Source organism: Balaenoptera borealis, assembly GCF_965194805.1.
Source record: "Balaenoptera borealis genome assembly, chromosome: 4".
NCBI lineage: Eukaryota > Metazoa > Chordata > Mammalia > Artiodactyla > Balaenopteridae > Balaenoptera > Balaenoptera borealis.
In genome coordinates this window covers 36,692,929-36,720,578 of record NC_138861.1, presented here as the reverse complement: position 1 = coordinate 36,720,578, position 27,650 = coordinate 36,692,929, and the positions used below count along the sequence as shown (strand labels likewise).

The following is a 27,650-nucleotide window of genomic DNA, read 5'->3' as shown; positions in this document are numbered from 1 at the left end:
GGAGCCCTGCATTTCTCAGGCAGTGCCTCAAGGTGAGAGAGAAGGCGGGGGGTGGGGGGGGGGGGAGGGCGGTGCTGGGATAGGGTGAGGAGGAAGGGGAAATATACTCAGCCTTCAACTAGAGCATTCAACCTTTACTGTCGCACCTAATAGGCAAAATTAAATATTCAAACCCACTAAGTCAGATTATCTTTAAAGCCATGTCCAGTTTTTGAATCCTGTAGTTCTCTATTGCAATACTGCCCACTCCATCACTCAATATGGGAATGATTTAGGAGATGCTGCTTCGTCTTAGGGCTTATCGTTGCATCTCTTAGTTGCTAGGCCAGTGGTTCCCAACTGGGGGTGATTCTGCCCCCTAGGGGACATCTGGCAATGTCTGGGAATGCTTTTGGTTGTCACGCCTGGGGGTACCACTGGCATCTCAAGGGTAGAGGCCAGGGGTGCCGCTAAACCTCCTACAATGCACAGGACAGTCCTCCACAGCAAAGAATGATCCAACCCCAAATGTTGATAGCATGGAGGATGAGAAACCCCATGCCAGACCACATAAACCGAAGAAAGTATGCTCACAAGTGAAGTGGGAAGACTCCTTTCAGTTTATCTTCTGCCCAGCCAAGGTTGAAAGGGTTAAGTCCATTCTCAACTCCTCCCTACCAAGAACTCTCCAAGCCTTGGATCTGAGACACAGAATATTCCCCTCCTGGGGACAGTGGCACACAGCACTCTTTAGTTCACCTTTGGAGAGAAACTCGTACTGCTTGACACCCAGGCACCTGCAGCGGCCCAAGGTGCTGCATATTCAAGTTCAATCCAGACCAGGCAGTGGTGACAGTAACACGAACCCTGAACTTTTCACTCACTTGTTATTTATTGATAACTTACTATGTACTGGGAACAATTAGCAATGAATAAACAATGTCTCTGCCTTTACAAAGCATCCTAGTCAAGGCGAGTCAGAAAATAAACACACAAATGAATGCATAGACTCAGGAGGTAAGAAGTGCTGTCAATATTGTAAAGCAACCAAGGGCATAGAGAGTGGGGCGGGGGGGGGGCAGGCAGTGGACAGTAGCTGCTGCTCAGATGAGGCAACATGGGAGCAAAGTTCTGAAGGCTGCGGATGTCTGGGGGGAACCAGCTTCCAGACAATACGGGCAGCCAGACCAAGGGAGCTGGATGGAGCTGTGCAGCAGCCGTGAACCATTCTTGGAAACTCAGGGAATGTGCAAGAAGGTGGTCGGAGGACCGGGTCTCACGGTACCTGGTCAGCCCAGTCCGGATATTGACATTTTATTCTGAGCAAGATGGAAAGCCATTAGAGAATGTGGAGACAGCGTAGCATGAACGATTTATGTTTTAAAAGCAAAATACAAAAACCAAAAAACATTTGCCAGACTTCAGTTGTCTCGGCCACTCCACCCATCTGCTCAAAGGAACAGAGTCTCAAAATGTTCACTTTTCTTTCTGCATTTAAAGAACAGAACAAACCCACAAAACATCAGCCAGCCTTTCGTCACAAAGGCCCTCCTGATATTCTAAGCCAGAGATGATTATGGCTGTTTTTGCAAACCCCTAATGGCCAGATGGAGCTGAGTTCTGAATAGCTTAAGAAAACGGAGAAATTCTCAAGTTTAATAAAACAAATTAATGCAAATTCATTTCACTTGAATAGAAGAAATTCCTTGCCACACACCATTTTTAGAAGAGGGGAATACGTCGGGGTGACATGAAATCAAATCACAGAGCCTGCATTCCAGAAAGGCTGGGATCACTTTTTAATACCGGAAGTCCAAGACCGGGAGAGGGTATGCTATCTGTAATTTATTCATAAATTGCCAGCTCTTCCCAGACAACATTTCAAATAAAACGTGACACTTGTTTAAATATTTACTGGCTTGTTGACCCATTTTTTTTGTTGTTGTTAATTAGAATTTTTTTAAAAAAGGAAACAAACATTGTAACAGCAAATTAATGCAGACAGCCTTGACAGTGAGATAGCTCGGCCAGGCTACAGTTAAGCGTTAAGTTGTGATTTACCAAAATTATTGTATCCAAGGGGAGAAATTAATTAGAAATATCAAAAATAGTCTCTGAATGTAAAAAGGTTAAAGCCCACCCCTAGCCCCAATCTGTGATTATGAAATTAGCACAATAGATGTAAAACCATTTGTTTAAAATAGAGTTTTTAGCAATTGTTTTTCTGTTATTTTCCCTGAAATGTGTCTTTAGCCCCAAACTTCCTTCTCCAAGAAGTGGTTGGCTGAGCAATTCTCTAGCTGTTCCCACAAAACAAAAAAGTTATTTTAAGATGCTGCATTTGAGCCCTTTGCCTTTTTATAACTTTTAAGGGCTTTGTGCTTTAGTAAGTGCCTTCAGGTTAAATTAACACTGCCTACTCACTCCCCTCTGGGGCTTCTCTGAAGCCAGGCTTAGAGAACCTTCAAGATCACAGTGACCGAGGGGTTTTATGTGTCCTGAATTCAGGCCTGGGGATTCCAGCCGCCCTTCCCAAAACGGAGTTTACTCAGAATGTCTCAGCAAAAATGCCTGACCCCCAGCAGGAACTGTAGCCAGTGGCTGCCAGGACAACCAACGTGATGCCTCCACTGGCTGGGCCGGGGCAGTGAGGGCACAGGGGAGAAATTGTCACGGACAGGGAATCACATCTTTGGTGGCCATGGGATTTCTCTAAATGGACTAGATTTAAAGATAGTGTTGCAGCTGCAGGAGGATGTTAATAACAATGGCATGTCGGTTAGAGGCAGCTAAGTATTCAACATGCATTTAATCTTCACAACAGCCGAAAGAGGTAAATCATTTTGTGATCCATTTATCTCTGTTGAGGAAGCTGAGGCTTATAAGTCTGGCTGACTCTTCTGCACCTGTCACTATCGTGCCTGACCTGGAGTTCCCAGCTGGGGAAGAGGAGGTGCCTAATCCCTAAAGCCTGGGCAATTCCCTGGCCATCCAGTGGTTAGGACTCAGCACTTTCACTGCCGTGGGCGTGGGTTCGATCCCTGGTCCGGGAACTAAGATCCCGCAAGCCTCGCGGTGTGGCCAAAAACACAAACAAGAAAACAAACAAACAAAAAAAACCCTAAAGCCTGGAGAGTTCCCTCGGCCCCTTTGATGCTTTGCAGGGAGGGTGACCCACGGCATCTCCTGAAGGTGAGCAGCCTGTCTCTTCTCACACAAGCCCCGTGGCAGGCCAGCAGTCTAACCAGCAATGCGGTGAATCAAACATAACTTCAACTCCTTTGCCACTTCTTCCTTTGAAAACTGAAATCTGTTGCCCTTCCCCTGGAAGAATGAGGGCTGTGACATGCTGTGACCACCAGAACGTGGCGGGAGTAAAACCGTGTTCTTTCCCAGGCTAAGCCTTACAAGCCTTCTGCTCTTGTCTGCCTGGGACACTCCTTCTGGGAACCCAGACGCTATGCAGTAAGAAGTCACAAAAAGGAGAAGCAAACTGTTTCCCACACTCACCCACGGCCCCAGTGAGTACCCAGCCGGCAGCCAGCATGAACTGCCAGCCCCGTGAGTGAGTCATCTGGGATGTTCCAGCCCATTTGACAACAGGCAGAGCAGAAGAGCTGCCCAGCTGAGCCCAGGCAACCCCAGTGTCGTGTGAGACCATCAGTGGTAGGCGTTGTTTTAAAGCACTGCGTTAAGGGGTAGTTTGTTTCACAGCAATAGATAATCAAAACAGTCTGTTTACACAGGATAATATCCGCTTGGACAGGAAAGATCTGGAAGGTAGTGTATATGTGGTGCACCCAGCTCTGATGTGACCTGGCCAGATGGGAGCTCTCCACTAGTGAGATGGCTTGTCTTCTTCATCTTGGCGGGGGGCATCCCTGGGGAGCGCGGGGTATGTAGGAGGGATATCTGTGGCCCCCACTGGAGTACAGTACATGTGTCTCTTTCCACGGCATTCCCAGAACACCTTCATTTGTGAACATACAATTACCTAGGTCTCCACGTGCCCAGTGAGGCGCTTGACTGAAGTCAGGGGACAGGTCTGTCAACCCCAGAATCCAGGAGGAGAGAGAGTGTTGGAACTGATGCCCAGTGAGCTAACAGGGGCTGGAAAAACAGAAGCAGCTCTTTCCTACACACCCAATTTTTTTAAAATGTTTTTGTTGAATCGAGATGTCACGAATGCCTCCTTCTATTTAGTGATTTACTGAACTTATTCCTCATGAAGTTATTGTGAGAATTAAATGTGAAAATAAATGTACAGTTCTTAGCACAGTACCTGCACGATTTAGGTGCTCAATTAAGAAATACCCTTTCCAAATTTATAGTGGTTTTTGTTTCCACATTTAAATGGATCGTGACTCTGTAATAGGTTTATCTTTGAAAAGGCAGCTAATTCCATCGTGTTATATTAGGTGAGCATATTCGAGAGTTATATTCAAACATGTTGTTTTGACCTCATGTAGTATCTATGGGACTCCTGCTAAATCAAAGTGATCTTCATAAAGTCACGAGAGCGGGTAGATGGTCTTCATCCATCTTGCTTTCTTAGACAGGTAAAGACTCTTCTTAAAACTGTGCTGGTATCATCATTTTTTTCAGCCTGACCTTTCGCAAAAGGCAAGATGTCTGCTAGTCGTTGGGATACATAAATCTCTCATCAAGTGTAAATGGATGGGCAATCTCAGATCCATTTACCCCTGATGAAGAGGCTTGCTTACCCCTCTCTGGTGTTTATGGCCTCCTGCCGCATGTATGTTTTCCCACAGATGTGGGTAATCAAACTCTCTAAACGCTTCCTTGCTTTGGATCAATTTCCATGGCAGATTTGCCAGGCTTCTGAGTGTCCAAGAAGGCTGAATACCCTTGCACTCACCCAGGCAAAGACATCAGAGCCACCTTTGAACTCCAGTTTGGAAAACAGAACTTCTTTGGGGGTGGTTTGAAGAGGCAAAGGGAGGGCTGCAGTCCTTTTTCTTGCAAGAGACTCAACCTCGACGTTACTTTTTTTTCAAAGAGAGTCGATGAGGCTGACACGCTGAGGAGGGACAGAAGTTCTACTTCTGCAGGTTCCTTAAGGCAACGGAGGAAGCTCAGTGGCCACGGGAGTCTAGTTAATGAGCAGGTTATACAATATTCATTGTGTTGAGTTTAACTCTTCAAACAGAACGTCTAATTGCAAAAAGAAAAAAACCTGCTAAAAAAAAAAAAGAAAGAAAGAAAAAAAAGCTGCTAAATTACAGATGTTAAGACAACAAAGCCGGAAAATAATTCCCTCTGTTGATAAACCTGTCCTTTTGCTGCTCCCTCCACTAACTGCTCCCTGATGGGAGGCACAGTGAATCCCCATCCTCATCAGCTAGTCTCAGTAGCTCTATTCTGGCTGAGACACTCTACAGGGTCTAAGGGGGACACTGAGACGCCTTCTCAGAGGACTGTTTTCTTGCTCCCCACAGTGGGCGTGATCCAGTTGTATTCTGCTTCAACAGAAACAAAACTGTTCTCCCCAATCCTCCTGACATGCACGATCTTGCCTCCGTCACTCCTGGCAGCTGCGTCCCCAGCAGGCTCACTAAAGGATACTTCCGTCCGCTTGTGGCAAGACGGGGTATGCAGGTAGCGAAGGCCAACAGCCACGGCCATGCCCAAAGCAGCCGAAAGGCAAAGCAGGATTCCCAGCTGCAGAGTCCCGAGCTGGATCCCCAAAGGGGCCCTGGCTTCGTCTTGCCCAAGCTCAGGCCTTGGGTTGGTCTTCCTGGGGTGTCCCACGTGACTCTCTCCATTGCCCTCGCTCACTTTGGGCTCCTTGTGCTGTGACTGAGGCAGGAAGCTGGCAGAGGGTCTTGATGCCTCTGACTGGCCACTGGCAGTGGGTGGCCTGGAGGTGGCAGAAGTGTGGAGAACAGGGGTTGGATTGGCCGCCCTGGCCCCATGTCCAGTGAGTGCCCCAGAGGACCAGAGGCGAGGATAGGAAAGACGGACAGTGTACAGAGGAGGCCTCATCACCGTCCTATTTGAGGCCTTCACCTTGTCCTAGAAAAGCAAAGGGAAAAAGAGAAATCAAAGGGGCTGGTCTTCCCCCCAAGCAGCCACTGAACTTTGCAACTAACCTGAGTTCCTTAGAGAATCCCAGATCGCAGCTGAAAACCCAGCCTCATGCCTGCTCTTAAAAGAGCTCAGAGGGGGCTTCCCTGGTGGCACAGTGGTTAAGAATCCACCTGCCAGTGCAAGGAACACGGATTCGAGCCCTGGTCCAGGAAGATCCCACATGCCGCGGAGCAACTAAGCCCGTGCGCCACAACTACTGAGCCTGCACTCTAGAGCCCGTGAGCCACAGCTACTGAAGCCCGTGCACCTAGAGCCCGTGCTCTGCAACAAGAGAAGCCACAGCAATGAGAAGCCTGCACACCGCAACGAAGAGTAGCCCCCACTCACCGCGACTAGAGAAAGCCTGCACGCAGCAACGAAGACCCAACGCAGCCAAAAATAAATAAATTAAATTAAATTAATAAATTAAAAAAAAAAAAAGAGCTCAGAGGAAAACGTCCATGCAGATAAACATGCACTTGTTATTGATGGGGACAGGGAAGCTAATGGAAACTCCACTGAGAGAGCATGGAGGCCACTTACAAGAATAAACTTAGGGTCCTTTAAGAGGCTTCTAGACCAATATGGGTGACAGTCATCTCCAGTGGCTGAAAGCTTTGAGTGTGTCTTTTTATGCAAGAGGGACCATTGAATCTTGCTGTAAGTTCCAATAAATTTGAGTAAGGATATTATACCATGTTTTATTTTGTGTTCCTTTTAAGAGTTCAAAGGAATAGTATATCATTGGGCATGTATATTTTATATTGCCCATTGATCTAACCTCTGGAACCATACATGGTATTTTGAGGCCAATGTTGTGAAGGACAGGGTGGGGGGAGGAGAAGAGAGGGCTTATTAACCCAAGCTAAGTGGGAAAAAAACTCACTAAAACCATCAATTTCTACAATTGCAAGTAACTTCAGAGACGCTGTGTATAATGAAAAGGCTGATATTGATTGGAAAAAGATGCTGTGTATATATCATACCCTTGCCTCCTCCTCTCTGATTTTGGCTGCTAGTCTAATAGCTCTGATTTCCCAGCCTGGAACTTCCCACTCTGGCGTCAAAAATACCAAACTCACTGCTCATGCACAACTTGGCTGTTACCTGTTCATCCCTATCCGAGGGTAGGCAAGTTTCCAATGAATCAAAGCTTGGATCATTCCGAGTCCTAAAGGGAAGGGAAAAAAGGCTGAGAAGGAGTCCCTAAGTATTGGGGTTTCTTTTCTTACCTTTTATTATAAAAAATTTCAAAAGAAACAAGTAGAATAATATAATGAATCCCCAAATATTTACCACCCAGCTTCAAAAATTATTAATTCATGACCAATCTTATTTTATCTTTATTCCTACCTACCTAATTGCCGCCAGGTTTTTTTGTTTGTTTGTTTGATTTTTCCTTCAGAAATTAATTTATTTAATTTATTTTTATTTTATTTTGGAGTAGAGTTGATTAACAATGCTGTGTTAATTCCAGGTGTACAGCAAAGTGATTCAGTTTACATATACATATATCTATTCTTTTTCAAATTCTTTTCCCATTTAGGTTATTACAGAGTACTGAGCAGAGTTCCCTGCACTAAAACCTTTTTGGCTATCTATTTTAAATATAGCAGTGTGTACATGTCAATCCCAAATTCTCAATCTGCCCTTCCCCGCTGGTAACCATAAGTTTTTTCTCTAAGTCTGTGAGTTTGTTTCTGTTTTGTAAATAAGTTCATTTGTACTATTTTCTTTAGATTCCACATATAAGTGATATCATATGGTGTTTGTCTTTCTCTGACTTGACTTCACTTTATATGATAATCAAAAAGCAACGTTTCTGGGGGCTTCCCTAGTGGCACAGTGGTTAAGGATCCGCCTGCCAATGCAGGGAACATGGGTTCGATCCCTGGTTTGGGAAGATCCCACATGCCACGGAGCAACTAAGCCCGTGCGTCACAGCTACTGAGCCTGCGCTCTAGAGCCCGCAAGCCACAACTACTGAAGCTCGCATGCCTATAGAGCCCATGCTCCACAACAAGAGAAGCCACCGCAATGAGAAGCCTGTGCATTGTAACAAAGAGCCCCGCTCACCACAGCTAGAGAAAGCCTGCGCACAGCAACGAAGACACAACGCAACAAATAAATAAATAAATAAATAAGAGCAACGTTTCCTGTCACTGCTGTGTATACTGATAAAATTACATTTGTTGGAACACCGGAGTTTGGAGTTGGAGAGGGAATGGGGGTGGGTGGTGCGTGAAGATGGCAGCAAAGACTCAGTGAATGCTTTTATTGATTTATATAATTTATATTTATATATTATATATATTTACATATTATAAATGTATGTATCTAAAATATAAAACCTATATTTATATTTTATTTTACTTATAGCAGCATCTCAAAGACCTCACCCTGTCCAAGACAGTACAGATTCCCCAGGTAATTTATATATCCAGCCCTTCTGACCAGTGGCTCTTCTACAATCAGTGTTTCTCACGCACTAAAGAATAAATATGGTTGAGATCTTTTTCTGTCTGACTCCAAGAAGGTTCCATTTCCTCAGCACCCTTGTGTTTGGCCTCATCCCACCACCTGTCCCGAATGGCCCACCCCCTGGCCCATTACCCGTGGTGGGTGCTACGGCTGGAAGCAAAGCTCTCTGAGGAGAATCCCCTGATGGCCATGAACCTCTCCAGCCCACGAACGTCCAGGGATGGTTCCAGGGTTGGGGTGTTGTCCCCGCTGGGTTGGGGGCCATCGCTGACTACGGCAGCTATGTGTGAAGATGCTTGGAATGGAGTCTCTGCAGCCCCAGGAAATTCTGTCACCCGAACATTGGCAGGAACTGGATCTAAGCTGTCCTCTTCTGCAGACCCAGGGACGGCCACAGCAGAGACATCTGTGCGCTGCTGAGGAAGAGTGACGGGCACCCTGGGGGCCAAGCGGAGGCCCAGAGACACTACAGGGAGAGAAGGAGAAATCGTTCCTTTTATCGATTAGCACACACAGCCAGGACAATGGGCTGAATGCCAGAGATTTTAACGTGCCTGAGGACAGACCGTTAAGTGTGAACCACTCAAAAGCATCACCATAAGGATGATCTGCTCAGTAGGAGAAACTCCTGACCAAGCAGCAAAGCACCTGAATTCTCATGTCTTTTTAAAGAGTAAGCTCCTAGCCCTTCTGGGCTTGTGCATTCTTAACAGTCACCAATCAGCGAACATAGAAACCGCTGTGACCACTCTATGTGTTCTCACTTCTGCCAAAACCTGCTTCTAGCTAGAAAATAAAATGGAATCCCACAAATCACGGATTTTTTAAAGCCCTAGATCATTCTTGCCATAGTATATTAACGCAAAAATTTCCCCAGTGATGGTAAGGACTCGAGCCTCTGCTATGGGCAGAGGTGGGATCACTGCCCTCCACTGTCTCCTTTCCCATCGGTGATTAGATGACATGATGGCCCAGAGCATTAGAAATAGCTTCACAGAGGGCAGCAAACAAACAAGCACAGGTTTTGGAATCATTGTCTGGGTTCAGCTCTTCGCTCTGCTAATTCCTGATTTGGGGTAAGTCCTCCAGAGTGTCAGTTTCTTCTTTTGCAAAATGAGACCAGTAATGGTACCTACAGCCTAGGACTGTGGCAGGGGTAAAGTGAAATCATTGATGTAAACGCATGCAGCACAGTGCCTGGTACAGATACGACGTGCACTACATGTTTACCACGATGATGAGTAGGGCGACCACGATGTTGTTCACAGAAAAGTGCTGTCAGAAGTTTCTCTGGCCAGGGCTCCAATTGGGTTGGATTGAATTCTTTCTTTCTCTCTCTCATTTTTTTTTTTTTTTTTTTGGTGACACTTTGTTCTAATGTCTTCATTACTCAAAAATATCGAGATTGAAGTGAAAAATAAAGAAGGCTTACACAGACACGCAGAATTTAGCAAAAATTCTGACAGTTTTAACTCCTGCCTGAACTCTAAATGCTTTCAGACACTTTCTGCAGACCCACTGTGTGCTGGGCATCATTCCAGGTGCTGGGAATGAAGTGCAGAAGTGATGCCGATTGCTAACTGTTGTTTCTGAATTCAAAATCTAGGGGACAGACTCCTAGATGCCCAACCTTATAAATCACAGTGTGATGAGAGCTTCAATACCAGAGCTAAAGAAAGCAATTACATTTGCCTACCAAGAAGTAAGGGGAAAAGGCTCACAAAGGAGATATTTGAACTGCTCCTGGAAAGGTAAATAGTTCATCATGAGGAACAGTTCCGTTTAAGGAAATATCAGAAGGCAAAACATGGAGATATAAAAGTAGGTCATGCCTGGTGCGGTTGGGTAGGACCCCAAAGTGTTCCAAGGCTCTGCTGGAAAATAAGTTTGAGAGACACAATATATCTTCCCAATGGGACAATGTGTCACTCACATTTGGCAGCTAAAGTCTTCTTACAGTTAAAAAATCCATTTAACTTTGTTAGATGACACCTCCCCCAATGTGTGTGCATGTACACATGCACTCACACACACATTCATTTTCCCCTTGGGAAGCGCTGGGGTTTGCGTAGAGGAATGGGTAAGAAAACAGGCAGGAGCCAAGCGGACGAATGTGAGAAGCATGATAAGGAGTCTACCCTGTAGCTGCTCAGATTGGCGTCCGCCACCCCGCAGGGGACAAGGTGCCAGCGGGGTCAACCATTGGAGAGACTTTACAGTACCAACGGGACCCGTCTTCCTGAAGCCTCACTACTATTCCTATTCATCTTAAAACAAACATGCCTGGGATCAGAATGCAACATTTCGCATGATTTATAACATGAAACAGGAGACTTCAAACCCATGTTGGATTTGCAGGGTCTTCTTAAGGCCACGCTCTCAGACCCTGAGACCTTTTCTCTGCTTTTAGGAGTATCTTGGTGAAAAGGTTGGAGGAGCAGTGCTGGGCAATGTGGAGAAGACAAAGGTTTTGGTCACAGGCAGAGATGGAGGGTGGCCCAGGGTTGGCTCTGAGCCTGGGTCTGCTAGACTAGCAAAGTCAGGGATTCATATCGGATCCTGGCCTCACCATGTTAGCCTGGAAAGGAAAGTGGAATTGAATGGATTAAAGGTTGGATCTTCTGTGCAGGTGATTGGATGCCTTTATGAAGGCATCAGAGCGCTTAACTAGAAATAAATAATGAAAATGAGTTCAATTTCACCAGGAATTTTCAGGTGGGTCAGACATTCTCTAGCTGGTTAGGGTTTTTTTCATTGTCTATTTTTGTTTGTTTGTTTTCTCAGAAGTTCATGGGCCAATGGAATCTAAAGTCACGTGGTGAGCCAGGAAAAACATCCATTGCCATCGAAACAGCCTCTCGTTCCTGATTCTGTTCTACAATCCAAGCTGCAAAGAGCCATCTACCTACCTCGGAAAGTAACAATCAAAACTGGATGAACTTACATAAAAAAAGAAAAAAGGGTTATTTCTTTCTGGTGTTCCCTGTGCAGCCTCAGGGGACTGGGGAAAACAGCTGAAATATCGTGGTGATTTGTTAAGCGTGGGAGTGGGGGAAGGTGTATGGCTATTTTTTGGTTTTGCAGCTCAGTTCCAATGCTTCATGGCCCACCTTCACCTGTGAGATTGAGCCGGACAGAGCGTGTTTGCTGCAGCGAACGCTGAACTTGCAAGTGTCCTCTCGACCCCCACCCATGGCTGTGGGATCACGTCCCCAGGAACTGTTGACACTCCCAAGGCAGGTGTCTATTGGTTGGGTCTCAGGAACTGGAAACTGGCTGGAGTCACTCTTAAGTGAAAAATAGTAACTGTGAAAATAATGCTGCCAACCAGGCTGGTGAATGCAGTGGCAAGCTGTACCTGGGGCGGTTCCTTCCATGCCCTCCGGCCTCTGCCCAGGGGCTGGCATAGGTGGGCCAGGCTCCACGTGGCTGTCGGAACTAGCTCTACTGTGTGTCTGTTGAGACACGACAGGTGATTCAATCCTCGCCCAGTAAACGAAATATGACTGGACCACTGATAAACTGTGGAGAAAGAAAGCAGAGTGATTCGAGGATTTAGTTTCCCTTAAATCATACCTCGGGCTGTCCTGATAGAAAGGAGAGAAGAAACAAAAAGATAAAGAAGAACCCAAGTCTACATGGATAGAACTTAGAGAGAGATGATTGTGTTACTCCCTCGGGTGACTTCATTCTTTTTAAAAACAAAAGCTCAATAGCAGCAAATAATTAAAATAAGAGACAATAGGTACAAATCAATTACCCTCCTGAATAAATGCAATCATTAAGAATCTCCTTTTGACTAAAAGGTGTCTTCTAGAACCGTCGACTCAAAAGGTTTCATCTTCAACTGTGATCATTTGCCATTACTGGTATGTCATGAATTGAATTACAGCTTTCATTGAAAATTTTATAAATCTGTTGTACAATTGTATAATCCTATTGGAACTGTAAATGCTATTGAAACTGAGAGATAAATCATTCATATTCTAAATAATATTTTGAATACATAATGCCTTTCTTCAGTAAAAATCATTTGCACCAACATGATCTCATTCATCCCCCCCAAATTTCACCGAATTAGGGATTATTGGCAAGTACCATTTTTCTCACTGTAAGTATTCAGAAGGCAGTTATAAAAATGTGATGAATTTAGCTGAGATCACCCGGAGAGTTAAGGGGCAAGTAAAAGTCTTGGTTCGTTTTCATGTCAAGGTTATGGTGGGAAAGGATCCTGGGAGATGAGAGAATGTAGGAGGACTTGAGAGATGCTTCTGTCAAAAGGAAATAACAGTTTCTGAACTACTTCTTCTGTAGCACAGAGCAGCTATGACAGTAAATCTAAAAATACAAATGGAGGGGCTTTGAGAAATAAAAAGTAACTGTACAGATTGAAGGCCTTCAGGCACCACACATCCCTTGCATTGGAACCAAAGTCCTGGCAGGAGCCGGTTACACCAACAGTCGAGTGGGTCCTGGCATTTCCAGATGGGCAAAGTCGTCAGGGCACAGTGTCATCCTCCTTGTTTGTCCTTCCTGCTGTGTTAGGCCACCAGGAATGGATGGAAGGAAAGAGGACCCTGAGGGGCAGGGGACACACACCTCATCTCTCACATTCCCCAGTGCAGAGGGGACAACCATGGGGTCTGGATGTCTCCACCCTTGGGCACAACCTCCCTCTTCTGTATATGAGGGTGTAGGGGAAAGAAACTGAGGAATACATACCCTTTCCTAAAAACCAAAAACAAGAAGTTCGCTTTCTTGGTACATGTGAGTGAAAAGAGGGACAAAGCCCCGGTTTCATTTTGAGGACCGATGATGTTTGTATGATGCTTACAGTTTCCGGGAACTGGTCCACGCAGTTGGCATATACTGGCTCCTTCGTCCTTATGCAGCACTACGAGGTGGGTGCTGTCATGATCACACCCATCTGGTGGACATTAGGCCGAAGCACGGAGCCCTCAGTGGCTCTGCCCAGGCCCAGGAAGTGCCCACTGTCCGCCTGCCTCTGTCTCTCTCTTTCTGGGCTCTCTCCCGACTCTCCCACCAGCAGCTCTTTTGTCCTTATTGATGTTAAAATATATAATGTGTTTCTACATTAACATCATTAGATTAGATCATTTCTTAAAATGCAGAAAAGATTGGAAAGGTGGGCCTTATCTAACCTCTGGGTTTTAAGAATGTCAGTGTCCTTCTGATTTTTGAAATGTATATGTGAAGGTCAGTTGTGTGTGGTGAATTTCATAAAGTACTTGGTATACATAAAAAAAAAAAAAAAAAAAGAGAAGCCGCTGCATTGAGCGGCCGACGCACCACAACGAAGAGTGGCCCCTGCTCACCGCAACTAGAGAAAGCCCACGTGCTACAGCGAAGACCCAACGGAGAGAAAAATAAATAAATAAATAAATAAATGTATTTAAAAAAAAAAGAAAATACTTTTTTTTTTCTAAACAAAAAGCATATGTATTTTTTTTAATTAATTAATTAATTTATTTTTGGCTGCGTTGGGTCTTTGTTGCTGCACGTGGGTTTTCTCTAGTTGCGGTGAGGGGGGGGCTACTCTTCGTTGCGGTGCGCGGGCTTCTCACTGCAGTGGCTTCTCTTGTTGCGGAGCATGGGTTCTAGGCGCATGGGCTTCAGTAGTTGTGGCACGCGGGCTCAGTAGTTGTGGCTCGCGGGCTCTAGAGTGCAGGCTCAGTAGTTGTGGCACACGGGCTTAGTTGCTCTGCGGCATGTGGGATCTTCCCGGACCAGGGCTCGAACCCGTGTCCCCTGCATTGGCAGACGGATTCTCAACCACTGCGCCACCAGGGAAATCCCAAAAAACATGTGGATGTTTTAAAAATCCCACCAGCATAGAACCAACCATCATTGCATCTGCACTTGAAAGCTGTACCTGGCAGATATCAGCAGACAACGCGAGAACACAGCAGCTCTTGTGCAGCAGTGGGAGCCCCAAATATTGGCTGGCATCAGCTTCTGGGACACTTGTAATTTATTTTTGCTGGGGGAAGGGTGTGGATTCTATAACCAAAGGCTACGAGGCCAGCACCTAAACCCCCAAGGAGGTCACATTCCTAGTGAGAATTTCCTGGAGAGACTGGCCAAGGTTCATCTGTGCACAGGGAGGAGGGACGTCACACATTCCTGGACCATGTATAACAGCACAGAGGGGAGTTAGGACAATTTTTTTTAGTCTCCCCCATAGAGACACTCCAGTTGGGGCAGCCCCAGTGACCCTGTCCTTGTTATAAGGTGGAGGGTGGGAGGTAGGAAACAAGAAGGAAGAGAGGAGAAGCCCCTGTCTTCAAAGTGGAAGCTCAGTTACCAAGAACCAGAACTTGACTCTCTTACAGGAACCTGACGTCCCCTACAGGGTGGGCGGGGGCCTGCCACGCAAAGGACAGATTTCTCTTCCGGGACTTGTCCACGTGGGTGACTGTGTCAGCCTCTTCAAAACAAGCCATCGGTTTGGAATGAGGAGGAATGAAAACAAAAGTGCCAGCTATCTGATGATCAGACTCTCTTCAGGCCTGAAGTAGAAAGCCCATGAAATCACGACTGCTCCTCACAGCCACTTCAACAGAAAACATCCATTCAAGGTCAACACACTTGAGGGAGTTCCACTTGGTGACTTTACATGTGTATTTTCAAAATGAAAAGCTTAGGACCAGCCCAGCCCCCTAAAAGTAAACAATTCATTAGGGGAAAAAAAAAGGTTGAAGTGCTATTTCACACCCAAAATAAATTCCATTTGTAAAGATGGAATATAAAAGATATGTAAAAATGAAGTACAAAAGGACTAGAAACAATAGTTTGGCTTTTTTTTCATTGTTGTTGTTTTGTTTTGTTTTTGCTTTTGTTTTTGTTTTTGTTTTAATATTGGAGTTAGGAATGCCTCTCTAAGCAAATTCAGTAGCCATAAAGGAAAAGATGATTTCTTAAAATTCTCAATATAGAAGAAATAAAAAAACAAATGATAAAATGAGAAAGGTATTTGTAAGATACAACAGACAAATATACAAAGAGTTATGGTGAATTAACAAAAAGATGGCCAAACTGAAAATTATCAACAGACACAAACAGAAAATAAACAAGCTCAATCATAATTTTTAAAACAATTATAAATGAGACTATTTTATACCTATCATGTTAACAAATTTCAAAATGTGTAATTATAACCAGTATTGATAGGCCAACAGAAAAACTAGGGCACTCATTCAGTAGTACTGGAACTGTAAACTATGCAACTCTTTGAGGGGGTAACCCGACAATATTTTCCATATTTTTTTATTCCTCACACTACTCAGTAGAACAAAATGATTGGATAAAACCATATAGAGAGGGTAAATTTCATTTCCATTTATCACCTCTAATTCCCATCAAAAGAGTTAGCATACATCAAAAAGGAATGGAGCCAACCCTGCTGATGTGTTTGAGTTCACTGTAGCTGTTAAATAGATACTTTCCTGTCTACACTTAGCTACTATCTTCAACATCAGTAGCTTTCTTTTTTTTTTAACTTTATATTTTATATTGGAGTATAGTTGATTAACAATGTTGTGTTAGTTTCAGGATGGAGGAGGGGTATTTATTGGTTGAGGGTAGCCCCCCCAGGGGTGTGTATATCTATGTATAACTGAATCACCTCAGTAGCTTTCTTTCTTTTTTTTTCTTTTTTCTTATTGGAGTATAATTGCTTTACAATGTTGTGTTAGTTTCTGCTGTATGAGGAAGTGAATCAGCTATATGTATACATATACCCCCTCCCTCTTGGACCTCCCCCCCACCCCCTGCCATCCCACCCCTCTAGGTCATCACAGAGCACTGAGCTGCGCTCCCTGCACTATATACCACAGGTTCCCACCAGCTATCTGTTTTACACATGGTGGTGTATATATTTCAATCCCAACCTCCCAAACCATCCCACCCTCCGCTTCCCCCACTGTGTCCACCTGCCCGTTCTCTACGTTCGCCTCTCTATTCCTGCCCTGCAAATTGGTTCATCTGTACCATTTTTCTAGATTCCACATATATGCGTTAATATACGATACTTGTTTTTCTCTTTCTGACTTCCTTCACTCTGCATGAGTAGCTGTCTTTCCTGCTTTTTCCAGCTGGCATCTTGGGATCTTGGTCCAAGGTGGGCAGGTGTGACTCTGAAGTGTGTGTATGTGTGTTGGGAGGTGGGATGGATGGTGGAAACACCCCTGGGGGGCTACCCTCAACCAATAAATACCCCTCCTCCATCCTCCCAAGGGATGATTCACAGGTGTGTTTCCCGTGGTTTCTCAGAGGGTCCCCACTGGAACTGGGCCCCAGTGCGTTGCCCACAGCAGTCACCCACTCTATTTGACACCTGTTATTAGTGTTTCGTTATTCCCTGTCACCCTTTCCCCTCTCTCTCATCTATGCTTCCTGGATCACTCCGCAAATAAACCACCTGCACTCAAGTTCTCGCTCTGAATTTGTAGGCACCTGACCTAAAACAGCAGGAAACGCTCTTTTCACTCCTCAAATAATTTTAGTTTTAAATAAGGAGGAAAAAAGCCTATTTCTCACACATCCTTGATATGTGACGTTTGTTCAGGGTAACTATATTTATACCTTATAATAAAGACAAAATAATTTTTTATTATAAGGCCGTTTGTGCTCTCTTCTCTTATAAAGATTAATATCAATATAGAGATTAGTTATATGATTTTCATGATACAAATATTTCATGCTTCATAGCTGCAACTAGGGATTATCATACTAAGTGAAATAAGTCAGAAAGAGAAAGACCAATACCATATGATATCACTTACATGTAGAATCTAAAATAGGGCACAAATGAACCCATCTACGAAAGAGAAACAGACTCACAGACATAGAGAACAGACTTGTGGTGGCCAAGGAGGAGGGGGGATGGGGGAGGGATGGATTGGGAGTTTGGAGTTAGCAGATGTAAACTATTACATATAGAATGGATAAACAACAAGGTCCTACTGTAGAGCACAGGGAACTATATTCAATATCCTGTGATAAACCATAATGGAAAAGAATATAAAAAATAACGTATATATGTGAATAACTGAGTCACTTTACTGTACAGCAGATATTAATACAGCATGGTAAATCAACTATGCTTCAATAAAAAAAAATTTTTTTTAAACTCACAAATACTTCATGCTTGTTTTTGTCTACATAATTTCTTCTTAGGATTAAGCCAAACTTTAGCCCAGGAAACTCCTACCTGGGACAAACACAACTTGGAATTTGTCACTAGGGCCCAGGGGCTCCTGGGGGTCTCTCAAAGCCTCTCCCATACATACCTGAAGCCGTGTCACCCGGTGAGTAGGAAGAGCTGCCGCTGAGAATGGCGATGTGGTGGGTCCTGGGGTTCTGAGGCTGGGCTGGAATGTGCTGGGGGTGCATGTCCACACAGGCCACCGAGCTGGCCCCATGGGAACAGGCAGAGGCGCTGAATGCCAGGCAGAGAGTGGCACAAGCCCAGCCTGCGAGGGCAGCGGGGACCCTCATCCTGCCCTCTCCCGGGGACCCTCATCCTGCCCTCTCCCGTGCCCTGATGAACAGCAGCTGCACTTCAGATGCCATTTAGGAAAACGATACGCTGTCTTCCTGAATGGGCCTGACCTGAATCCCACACTGCCTTTAAACCTGAAATACCTTTGGTCTCACCTCCCCAGATCGTAAGCACTCAAGGTCAAGATCAAACAGATGTGCCGCATTACTATACATGAAATAGATAACCAACAAGGACCTACTGTCATAGCATAGGGAATTGTACTCAATATTTCATAATAACCTATAAAGGAAATAATCTGAATAAAAATAGATGTATATGTATAACTGAATCAGTGTGCTGTACACCTGAAACTAACACAACCTTGTAAATCAACTATACTTCAATTAAAAAAAAAAAGTATATCTCTTTAAAATAGCATTTAAAAAAAACAAAAAAAAATCAATGTGGACATGATCAATAAATATAGCTAGAACAACTTTTAACTAAAAGGAATTTCAATTGAATTAAAGTTTAAATGTGAAAAATGAAACCACAAGAAAAAAAAAAAGATGTGCCAGACTGTAGGAAGTATTTCATTTCTAAACCCTTTTTTTTTAAACCTCTCTTCTTGTAATTTTTTTGTAAGGATGTTTCTTTTTAAAGAGAGGCTATACTAATTACATCAAAGAAAAAAGACCAGAAAATGTTTGAATCCTAATGTGGACTCCTTACATCCTGATATCCAAGGACAATGTGAGCTGTAATATATTATTGCTGAAATGAGACACCCAATATTCCAATATGGGCAGGCAGCTTGGCATATGGTGACTTGGTTTATCTCTCTAATTGCAGATTACAGAGTTAACTGCTACATATCTTCTGCCAACTGTCAGTTATTTAGAGGAGACTGCTAAATTTGCAATGCTTTGATAGCCCCTGTCCTTTCTCCTGTTGATGATTTTTAATTATTTCACTCCTTTCTCACAGAGAAGATGAGCAGAGAAAGTTATACCCAAGCCCATCCACTCTATACTTTGTTAAATATACTGGAAAAAAAAAAAAAAAAACTGGCTCAGAAATAGAATAAAATGTTTGGGCAAAATAACATTTATAGAGTAAATATTTTTGTTTACACCTCGGACGCCCATCCACGGAAGGAATTAAAAGTTGATTGTCAAAGAAGTTCACAGATGAAAGTAAAGTGGGAAATAGCAAATAAGACAGATGAAAACCTCTCTGAGTAAAAATCCAGGACTAGCAGGCATTTTTTAAAAATAACCATTTGTTTTTATAGTCCTATGTACATGTATTTTAGAAGTTCTGCTAATATTGTGATCTAAGGAGCAATGCAAAGCAACAACAACTCTCCTCTCTAATAAGCTGGTTTTAAAAGGTAAAAATAAAATGTAAAACTTTGGTGAAATTAGCAATAAAAGCAGTAGACTAAGGAGGTAAACCATACAACCAAATCATCGTGTCATCTACGCCATCCTATCTGCACACACCACCGCCACCTTTACACCGACCAGACACAGGGGACCAGAGTATGATCTATTGTATAATGGGAATCTCTCGGACTTGTCCTAAGAGTCCTCAGACAATACCTTTCTCTGCTAGGTTTGTTCTCCATAAGGCAGTAAAAGTCAAAACCCTTTCACCACAAGGGGCCATTCCTACCGATTTCCAGACACATTAGAAGATGATGAACAAGGAGCTGTAAAAGCATATTCTCAGCTGAGGAGACCCAGGGCCCTTCTCGTTTCCTTTCAGAGGGGCCACGTAGACAGTCCCGGGGAGCTCTTGTTGATGGCGGAAGCTGGTCTCCTCCCCACAGAGGCAGATTGAACACAGATGCCTACGGAGGAAGCGGGGTGAACACCATATCCCGCAGATCACCACCGAAGCCATAAATTTCATCCTCCCCCCCTCCTTAGATCTCGAAGTTTCTTTCCCACCAGCACTTTGTTGTCTACATAAACCAGAAAAACATCCACTTACCGAGGAATACACTTTCCTCCAGGATTGACGCAACAGTTTCCACTCTCAGAGCTGCAGAGACACGTCCTTTCAACAAGTCCTTTCTTCTCCCTTCAGTTTCTCCTCCAATGGGCAGGATAACAGCTGTTACCACTAATCCTCAGCGTCCCCAGGAACTCTCCTTCGGAGTCCAAATCCAGCCTTAATCGCACTGGTTTCTTTAAGATCAGAGACACATCCTCATGTACAGTTTCCACATCATCATTGTTCAAGCCTGTCTGAAGAACTAGAAAGAACTGGGACTGGTTTTGCATACGACTTCCTTTGGCATCCTCAGCAGGAGCCGGATGCCTTCATCTTGGTCCCCCCCTGCCAAGGGGAGAATGATCGAATCAAACAAATCTCAGAGATCTCTGCTTCTGGGTCAACGTGGGCTGAAGAAGTTGTCCCGGGTGAAGTAGGATTGAGGTCATGGCCAGGGTACAATGTTTGGTACAAAAATGTCCCACATAGCATGCTCCCTCCCCATCAGTTGCACTTAAGCTGGAATTCACACATGCGCATGCGTATGAAGATCGTTGGAGACACTTGACACTAGCGCAGAGCCGTAGATCATCGGATCTCAAAGTGGGATCCCCAGAGCACAACGCTGGCATCACCTGGAAACTTGTTAGAAGTGCACATTCCTGGACCTCACTCCAGACCCACTGAAAAAGAAACTCTGGGGTGGGACCTAGCAATCTGTGACTCAGGTGATTCTGACACGAGCATAATTTGAGAAGCACTGGTATAGATTCCCCAGGTTTCTTTCCAGACCTGTGAAATCAGACTGTGTAGGAGAGAGTTCTGGAAATCCATATTTTTACTACACACCCAGGAGACAGAAGAGTCTTTGACCAGGCAAGTTAGGAAAACACTGAGTTGAAGAATCACCACCAAACTTCTAGAGGCTCCATCCCACCTGGAGGTTTATTAATAAAGAGTCAGGCTTCTGAAAAGACATTGGACTCACTACAAGCGTCATGCATATGGGTATCTGAACTCTAAGTTGGTGTTAGGCACTTATTTAGGCAAAAACAAAGATGAATCAGACACGAATCCCAATCCATAGATATAGCAAAATGGAGGAGAATCACAGGACTACGGAGTGCATGATTCTATTTATATAACATTCTGAAAAAGGCAAAATTGTAGAACAGAAACAGGTCAGTGGTTGCCAGGGGCTGGGGTCAGTGGGGAGGGGTGACTCCAAAGGGCAGCAGGAGGGAATCTTCTGGGGGATGGAACTACTGTGAATCTGAATCAATTGTGGTGGTAGTTACACAACTGTACCACCTTGTTAAAACTCACAGACTGTGCACCAAAATAAGTGGATTTTACTGTATGTACATTAAAAAAGTAGAATAAGCAAAAATGGACGTGACAAATCTACACAAGTAACTATTAGGCAAATGACACGTGGGATTCCAGAAAGGACTTATGAGATTAACTCTAGGAGAACCCAACATCCCTGTGGACATTACATTTGAACTGCACCTTAAACAGTGAGCAACATTTTTCCTGCCAACAAAGAATGGAGAACATTCTAGAATAAGAAGGACGTACTGAATACTGTTTATGACATCTCCTGACTACAGCCCATTGTAGAGTCTCACTGTTCAAAGTGTGGTCCAAGGGCCAGCAGCACCAGTGTCACCTGGGAGCTCATGAGAAATGCAGAATCTCTGGCCCCCATGGCAGAGCCACTGAGTCGGTTTCTGCATTTTCACAGGCTCCCCAGAGAACCTGCCAGATCTCAGCCCTTGGAAGAGCCCCTTTATACTGTATGACATTGCCCCCTCCCTACCATGACTGATCGGTCAGAGGTGGTCACTTTACCCAAGACGAGTCAATCACCGATGGGGAAGCAACCAACCAGGCTGCCTTGAGAATGCAGACTTTTCAAGAAACACATCATCTGAGCTAAAAGGATACAGAAAGTGAGGACTGGAACAGGTGACATGCCCAGCCCAGCCAAACTGCACTTCTGAGAGCTCTCTCTCTGTAACGTCCTCCTTCCCCTTTATTGCAACTGTGTGAGAGCGCTTTCGTGTGTTTGCTTGTTTGTCTTTGTTTTTCCGCCTCTGAGACTTGACCGTGGAGTCCTGAGAAGGGCCTGGCATGTCTGAGAGATGCCCAGAAAGAAGGCCCTGAGGGAGAGGAAAGCAAGGCTGAGAACTGTGGTAGCAACCGAACGCTGAAGGGATTTGCACATCATAGTATTAGGAGGTTCAGCCGCATTCAGTGGGAAGTAAGGAGCTTCCATGGCTGTTTAAGCAGTAGAGTAGGCAGGCAGGCAGTGGGATCCCTTAAGACAACTTTGGAAGAGAAGGGAGCCCAGGGGCTGTGGAAGAGGCCACGGTATTGCAGGTCAGTCAGAAAGGGTGAGGTGAACAGTCACAGTGGGGATAACGGGAGGGAGGGACTCAGGAGGCCATTTGGAGATGGACTTGGTAGCATCTGGTGACCGACTGGATGCAGGGTGTCCTACACAGAGAACAGACTTGTGGTTGCCGAGGGGGAGGGGGGTGGGGGAGGGATGGATTGAGAGTTTGGGGTTAGCAGATGCAAACTATTATGTACAGGATGGATAAACAACAAGGTCCTACTGTATAGCTCAGGGAACTATATTCAATATCCTGGGATAAACTATAATGGAAAAGAATATGAAAAAGAATGTATATATGTATAACTGAGTCACTTTGCTGTACAGCAGAAATTAACACAACAATGTAAACCAACTATACTTCAATAAAGTTTATTTTTAAAAATTAAAAAGAAAATAAATGCAGGATGTCCTAGAGAGAATCCTAGCATGGGTGGTGCCAGATAACAGGAGGTGGGGCTCCAGAAAGGGCAGCAGTTGGACCGTTAGGCCTAGTCTCCGCTCCAGGTAATGAAGTGAGTGACTTAATGGGCAAAGCACCGACTCGGAGACAACAGTTCCAGGCCCGTAATGTCGGTTTGGGGGCCAAGTTGCTCAGGCCGTCACGGCAAGTGTGAGACCGTCTGCCCTGCAGACACCAGAGGAGGTCGAGCTCCCTCGGCCAGGACGTCGGTGCTCCCCGTGCAGGGTGAAATCACGCTGATAGACTCTGACTTCTCCAAGCCTCTGTCCCACCAGGAAGGAGGAAATCTCAATCTTCTGTTAAGTCAGCAGAGACTCTGGGGGGCTCAGGAACCTAGGGTGAGGGTCTTCCGTCGCCGCTGCTCACAAGGTCATTTGAAGGCTCTGGCTCAGATGCTCTGGTGCAAAGAAAGTCTCAAGTCTCCAGCCAGGCTGGGCTTCGACCTCCCCAGATGCACCGTGTGGCCTTTGCCCTCTGAGGGTTTCCCACCCCCTCTGACGGGTCCCCCGTGAGTGGGGCACAGATTCCTGCTGCTAGGAAAGAGGGGGTGTGGCCAACCTCTTCACCCCTCTCCACTCCCTTCCTAGCCTTGGGGATAACTGGCTATCTCCCCTCCCCCGGCCCCTCCCCACTATCCCCAGCCAACTCCCCACCCCGGTCACCTGGTATAATCTACCTACCACAGAGAGAGGGGTAAGGTGCCAACACTTCTGCTTTAGCCCCGTAACAAATACGCCCTCTGATGTAGTGATTCTCAAAAGGCCAGCCCCCAGGTTAGAGAGGGGATGGCAAGCAGCTGGAGAGAGCCCACACACGGCTCAGTAAATAATCCTGCCATTCACCCAGGTACTAAGTGTTCCTGTTGGTGGAAACCAGGAGGACACCTTATCCGAGGCATGACCTTCATTGCCTGTCTCACTCACAGCCTCCGCTGGGTTGGCAGGACTCCCTGTGCCACATTCTGGACATTTAGCCAATTAGCTCGCGAACACTCACACCACCGGAGGGCCGTACTACTGTTAGCCCATTTTACAGGGGAGGAAACTGAGCCCCTGTGTCTAACTTGCCAAAGGTTCCAGAGCTTCCAGGCTGTGATAGACGCGGTCTCTCCCCACAGCTCTGCCACTGACCCCCTTTATAACCTCCTCCAAACATGAGGACAACCGTCCTTCTTGTACCTGCATCCCCATGTTCTGTGAGGTTTCAGTGAGGTGATAAAGAGTAAGCAGGGAGCCCTCAGCACGGGTTGGACACAAAGGAAGGGCTCAGAGCATGTTTGCTTGGGGAAGGAGAAAGCGGACTGAGCTGCAGAGAGGATGGAGCTGGTTCACAGAGAGGAGGGGCTTCCTGCCAGGCAGCCCTCGGGGGGCAGGGGTGTGAGGGGTGTGATTGTGAGGAAGCGAGAACCAGAGTGGGGCTGAGAAAGAGGGTATCCAGCATCTGGGCTCCGCGGGCGTTCCTATCCCCATTCGGATCTGGGTGCACAGGGAAAGCAAGAAAACATTGCTTTCTGTTTGAATCTGCTGGAGTCATTTCACACTGGCAATCTGGCTGGACTTGATACATTAAGTGACTAAGTGGTTACATTAACATCCCATGGCCCCCGACTAGAAGAGTTACATTAACTTCACACACAAGAAAATTCTCTTTCATGGTGGGTTTTATGGTTATAAATCGGCAGCTCTGTGTCCTTTGGTAAAGCACTTAACTTCTCTGTGTTGTCTCCGGTGTAAAATAAAAGGTTTGAATTAAATGATCCCTCAGATTTCTTCCAGATAGAAAATTATACATATGTTTACTTTTATTTTAGTCATGAAGGCATAGAATGAGCTATACTTAGAGCCTCTTGGGATGACATGGACCAAGTCTGGCACATGATGATGGCCACAGCCACACCACCTGCATCCTCCAGGTATGGGAGCAGCCTTGGAAAAGTGTTTCCCAACCTCCATGGAATCCTCAGAGAGGAAGGACCTGCCAAGTTCACCAGCCCAGTCCCATCCTTGGGACATTTTCTTCATGTTTAGAGGTCTCTGAAAGGGAGAAATGGAGAATGTGCCTTTGGTAACTTATTTTTTTAAATATTTATTTATTTATTTAGGCTGTGCCGAGTCTTAGTCATGGCATGAGGGATCTTTTAGTTGCAGCATGTGGGCTCATAGTTGCAGCATGCAGACTCTTAGTTCTGGCACACGAACTCTTGGTTGTGGCATGCATGCGGGATCTAGTTCCCCGACCAGGGATCGAACCTGGGCCCCCTGCATCGGGAGCATGGAGTCTTACCCACTAGACCACCAGGGAAGGCCCTGCCTTTGGTAACTTATTAACACCCTTTGTCCCTTTTTCATGCCTTGGTCATGAATTTCCATTGACATTGATTGGTGTTTGTAGGCAGATATGGTTATTCTAGTATTGTTACTGTGGTGATCATTGTAATATTCAGAAATAAAAATTTTATTAAAAAGCCTACAGATTTCTGGAGTTCTGGGACAATCAGTGTAAGAAAAGAGAAAAATTTTCACAATTTTCTTTGAACTCGACTTTAATTTACTTAAAAATGGGAAATTGATGGACATTTATGTAAATGTCGCAGGCTTGTCAACTAGCTTCCTTCTCCATGCCGCCATGCACTTTCTTCCATTGGAAAAAAAGAAACTTTCGGTGCTTTTTTTCTACCCAATTATCCTCTCCTGTATTCTCCCTGTTAAAGAACAATACAGACGAACAGGACTTTAAAACAAATCAATAGTTGGATAGTTGAATTTGCAAAAAAGTACTCACAGAGAGTTGGCTAATGTAAGAAAGTATCAGCAGTATCTCTTCTCTCTAGGAGTTAACGTTTTACTTGGGGTGGGGTGGCAGGATATAGAAGAAAGAAGTCAGATGGCAAGTTAGTTGTGTGGCCTTGGCAAGCTAATTAATGTTGATGAACCTCAGTTTTCCCATCTGTGAGATGGGGAGATGATTAGATTTCTCACAAGGATACTGTAAGGACTAGGTGTCCTTGTATAATGAGGCATACCAATAATCACAGCTGTTATCAGAAGGGAGATTAAAGCCAGGCTACCAGAATTTAGAGCAGAGAGAGGTATTTCAACTAGAAACAAGAAAAGATGGTGGATCTTAGAGGTTAGGTGGGGTTTGGATAGATAGAGAAGGGTAGTAGAACATTCAAAGCCGGAGAAAGAGATTGAACAATGGTGTGAAAGTGGGAAAAAACGGATTGCGTTAGTTGTAATTATCCGGAAATAAAATGAGGCACGCCTGATGTAGGGTGATGGAGCCAGTGATGCTGTTGGGAGGAAATGGAAGTAAAGGGAAGAGTCAGTAAGATTTGGAGACTGTTTGTGTGGAGACAAAGGAGGGGTTTTTAAAAATTGGTATTTTGGGCTTCCCTGGTGGCGCAGTGGTTGAGAATCTGCCTGCCAATGCAGGGGACACGGGTTCAAGCCCTGGTCTGGGAAGATCCCACATGCCACGGAGCAACTAGGCCCGTGAGCCACAACTACTGAGCCTGCGCGTCTGGAGCCTGTGCTCCGCAACAAGAGAGGCCGCGATAGTGAGAGGCCCGCGCACCGCGATGAAGAGTGGCCCCCACTCGCCGCAACTGGAGAAAGCCCTCGCACAGAAACGAAGACCCAACACAGCCAAAAAAAAATAAATTAATTAATTAAAAAAAATTAATAGACTGTATATTAAAAAAATTGGTATTTAGAAAGCCTGAACGAAAAATATAACCTACATCTGAAATAGGGAAGATAGCGTTCAATCTTAGACATGCTGAAAATGCCCTCTCAGCATCATCCACTCCTCAGCCAACCTTTCCTAAATGCCTACTAAGTGCAGGCCATGTACACAGGGCTGGGCTATCAAGATGAATAACACAACATCTGCCTTTGTAATGCTGGAGATGGAGACTAAAGCATCAGCAGATAATCACAAAACTATGGGATAAATGATCAGCAGAGATAGAATCACATATGACTATGGAAGTACAGAGAAGGAGTATCTGGGGGTTGGTGAAAAATTTCCTTTTCCCTTTTCAAAAAACCCAAACACTCACATCTTGTGATTGGATGCCAAAAATTAGTCTCAAAGATCAGTCTTCAAATAATTCGTTTATGACTGTTCTGTAGCCTTTTGTAAGTATCCTACACCATGTATACTCTTTATCCTCATGTGGCCACTTGGTCCCCCTCACTGCCCTGCATTGCAACTGATCGGCTTTGTGTGTCTTATCTTCTCTACCAACCAAGCGCTAAACCCCTGGAGGGTAGGATTCATCTTAAAGTTGCTAAGCTCCAATACATAGCACAGTACCATGCTTATTGTGAGGCTATCTGTTAAATAATTTAGCACAGACAGAAGCTAAGGAAGATCAAGGTGCATGCATTCTGTGCTCAGAACTCTATGTGTTTCATTTATTTTAATCATCCTCTTCCAACCTTCCCAGGGAAGGAGGAATAATACCTCCCAATTGTTGAGTTCTTACTATGTGCTAGGCACACATCTAACTCTACTTGTATGAGCTCATCTAATCTTCACAACGACTCTATAAACTATGTATTAATGCTCTCCCATTTTACAGATGAGGAGCCTGAGGCATAGAACGATTATGACAACTTGTCTGAGGTCACATTGCTCCTAAGTGGAGGAGCTCTGGAACCTGTGGCCCAACTCCTGTGCTGTTACAGCTGCCATCAATGTTCCAGAAAACTGAAGTATACAGA

At 44.9% G+C, this 27,650-nt stretch overlaps 2 protein-coding genes across 2 annotated transcripts in view; both read right to left on the bottom strand.

Annotated features, from left to right (window-relative positions):
* Positions 1 to 91: 91 nt before the first annotated feature.
* On the bottom strand, positions 92 to 18,074 carry REELD1 (reeler domain containing 1). The gene is given in 7 exon segments (XM_082389048.1): positions 92 to 6,015; positions 7,177 to 7,240; positions 8,683 to 9,016; positions 11,909 to 12,072; positions 14,902 to 15,074; positions 15,078 to 15,124; positions 17,862 to 18,074. Coding segments are annotated over 7 exon segments (1,596 nt in total). The 5' UTR covers positions 18,070 to 18,074; the 3' UTR covers positions 92 to 5,409.
* Positions 18,075 to 25,358: 7,284 nt separating this feature from the next.
* The window catches only part of LSM6 (LSM6 homolog, U6 small nuclear RNA and mRNA degradation associated), a 40,870-nt gene continuing 38,578 nt past the window's right edge, over positions 25,359 to 27,650 (bottom strand). The window contains exon 4 of the mRNA XM_082389047.1: positions 25,359 to 25,621. Coding sequence (XP_082245173.1) covers positions 25,593 to 25,621 — 29 coding nt within the window. The 3' untranslated portion in view covers positions 25,359 to 25,592. The remainder of the gene's footprint in view (positions 25,622 to 27,650) is intronic.